Raw genomic sequence first — 2,802 nt, 5'->3', positions numbered from 1 at the left:
TACTGTTTCTTCGCATACAAACATTATTTTCCACACTATACAATTAATCCTTTTTTACAGCAAGCCGGTGAGATTGACAACCTCACTGTTAAGTTGGGGCAAAGTATTTGGATTGTGTTGTGTAGGTTCCACGTTGGCGCCGGAATCCCTGGTGTTGCGCCGCACTACACTCCGCCACCAACAACCTTCACGTGCTCCTTGACTCCTACTGGTTCGATAAACCTTGGTTTCTTACTGAGGGAAAACTTGCCGCTGCACGCATCACACCTTCCTCTTGGGGTTCCCAACGGGCGTGTGCTTTACGCGTCATCAAGACAGTTTTCTGGCGCCATTGCCGGGGAACTGAAGAAAAGTTACACCACAAAGATTTCTAACTCCCACGTCAACTACACGCCAGCAGCTGGTCACAAGCATGGGCACATCGCCGACCACGAAGATGAAGACCACCATAGCACCGTCGTTCACGCCGGTCACACGCATCACCATGTCGTCGACCACGAAGACGAACACCACCAGTACACCGCCGGTCACGCCGGTCGCAAGCATGGGCATGTCACCGACCACGAAGACGAAGAGCACCATGACACCGTCGGTCACACCGGTCACAAGCATGGGCACGTCGCCGACCACGAAGATGAAGACCACCATAGCACCGTCGTTCACGCCGGTCAAAAGCATCACTATGTCGCCGACCACGAAGGCGAACACCACCAGGACACCGCCGGCCACGCCGGTCACAAGTATGGGCACATCGCCGACCACAAAGACGAACATCACCATGACACCGTCGGTCACGTCGGTCATAGCACATCGCCGACCACGAAGACGAACACTACCATGACTCCACCACCATAGATTATCACCTATCATCACCACGTCACCGTCCATGAAGATGGCGAGCCAGAAGTTGAGCAAAAGTACTCCAAACCGTTGTCACACATACGTACAAATTACAGTATACTTGTGAGTCATTTATCTATCAGCGTATGTACACCGAAACAAAAACCTGTCAACATGAAAATCATGCGGAATGGTGAGGTGAACCTACTCCTGAAAGGAAATCTCAAACGGTTGACCGTGTGCGACGAATTTGACAAATTTCGCTTAAAACTTCATACACGAAATTGACAATTTATGACAGACGAAACTCGAAACCGATTGTGAGAATTGGTTCGTATCATCGACACGCATCTTTTTCATATACATCTTATTTCGATTCGGACTATGTTTGTGTTGATTTGAGAGATGGTGTGTGGAGTAGTGTAAGGGATAGTGAGCGTAAACAACAACTGGTGCAGCAGTTGCATTGCTGAAGCCAAAGTGGTGGCAGAACGGGCCTGCCCCAGAGAAACTGTCATTCCGGACGTTCCTCCAGCGTATCCTGAGACTGCTTTAAGAACCGATTAATGCAAGAACCTGGCTTTACCAGCCCAGCCAACCAAACGAACCAAAAATTAATGGCTCGATGCTAGTCAAGGCCTCACAGCCAACCAAACGACGTCCAAAGTGAAATAACCGTGCTGCTGCTGGTGCTGGGCCAGAACGCCAGCCAGGCCCTCCTGCTGGCCCAGCAGCTCCCAGGCAACTGCATTCGAACGTAGAGTATAACAAAAAAGAGGAAAAAAATCCCCACGCTGGTCACGGCCAGTCCACATTTCAGTCCGAAGCCAGTCTTCACGAGTCCAAGCCATCTCTCCCGGCCTTCCCCAACTAGCGGCGGCGGCGGCGGCGGAGGTTGTCAAGCGAATATGCTGCAGTTCCCGGCGATGATGCGGCAGTGGCCGTCGCCGCCGCTGATCCCGGCGTCCACGCTCCTCCCCGTGCACGTCACCACCCAGGAGGACGAGCTCCTCCTCGCCATGGCCGAGTCCGATCTCGAGGACAAGGTACTGCTAGCTGCTCTCCCCCTTCCTTCCCCCCCCCCCCCCCCCACTGCTCCCCGCGTCACTAACGCATTCAGTCTCGTTCTGCTCCTGTCAGCTGAACGCGATCCGCAAGACCAACAGCAACCTGGTGATCATAGGCAAGCCCACCAACGACATCAAGGAGGAGTACGACGCCGAGGTGGAGGAGGACGACGCCGACAACGTCGATGAGTCCGACGGCGACGACTTCGACCAGGAAACCGGCTGACCCGACCAGGCCCTTCATCGCTTGACGCGGAGACAGTTCCCTATCTGCGAACCTACCTGTACGCTTGTTGCAGCTCGAGATCCCCCAATTACCTCCCGTTAGTAGATCGATCTGTCCAAGCTATCCTACTTTACTGTGCTACATGGTGTTTCGATGGTTCTTGGATTAGCATGTTAATGCTGTTACATATTAATCGAAATGCCGATTTTAATCCATCACTCTATGTGAATGCGTTACTGCCTGTTGGGTTCAGTGATATTGGATATGTATGTTTGCAAGCTAGGAACATGTCATGACTCATGGGTACCTTTATGTTCCTTTTGTGAAGCACAGTGTGTGTAAACTGTGATGATCGATGTATGGTAGTGTCATTTAACTATGAGATGAGATTAGAGACAGAGATTGGAACAGACTAGTAGCCTTTGAATTAGAGATAGAGTTCAATTAGGTATATCTGTATAAGGGGAAGCACTTATCTATTGTTGGGCAAGCAATGGATCAGTTAATAGTTCTTTACAAGGACTGGGTTATAGCCCAGTGGCAGAGGTGCAGTGGTGCGTCTACACCGGACCAGGTTCGACTCCCTATATTCAGGGAATTTAGCCACATTGGTTAGATTTCATTGGATTGCTGGGGCCTACTGTTCTCCTTAATAAATTGCCACAGGGT

At 51.1% G+C, this 2,802-nt stretch overlaps 1 protein-coding gene across 1 annotated transcript; it reads left to right on the top strand.

Moving 5' to 3' along the window:
- The first annotated feature begins 1,634 nt into the window (after positions 1-1,634).
- On the top strand, positions 1,635-2,351 carry LOC127307341 (uncharacterized). Its single transcript, XM_051338076.2, has 2 exons — positions 1,635-1,886; positions 1,981-2,351. The coding sequence occupies exons 1-2, from the start codon at positions 1,749-1,751 to the stop codon at positions 2,131-2,133; spliced, it is 291 nt and encodes a 96-aa protein (XP_051194036.1). The 5' UTR covers positions 1,635-1,748; the 3' UTR covers positions 2,134-2,351.
- Positions 2,352-2,802: the final 451 nt, after the last annotated feature.

Source organism: Lolium perenne, chromosome 6, assembly GCF_019359855.2.
Source record: "Lolium perenne isolate Kyuss_39 chromosome 6, Kyuss_2.0, whole genome shotgun sequence".
In the NCBI taxonomy this organism is placed as follows: Eukaryota; Viridiplantae; Streptophyta; class Magnoliopsida; order Poales; family Poaceae; genus Lolium; species Lolium perenne.
The sequence above is the reverse complement of the archived record's forward strand: the minus strand, read 5'-3'. Positions and strand labels throughout refer to the sequence as shown.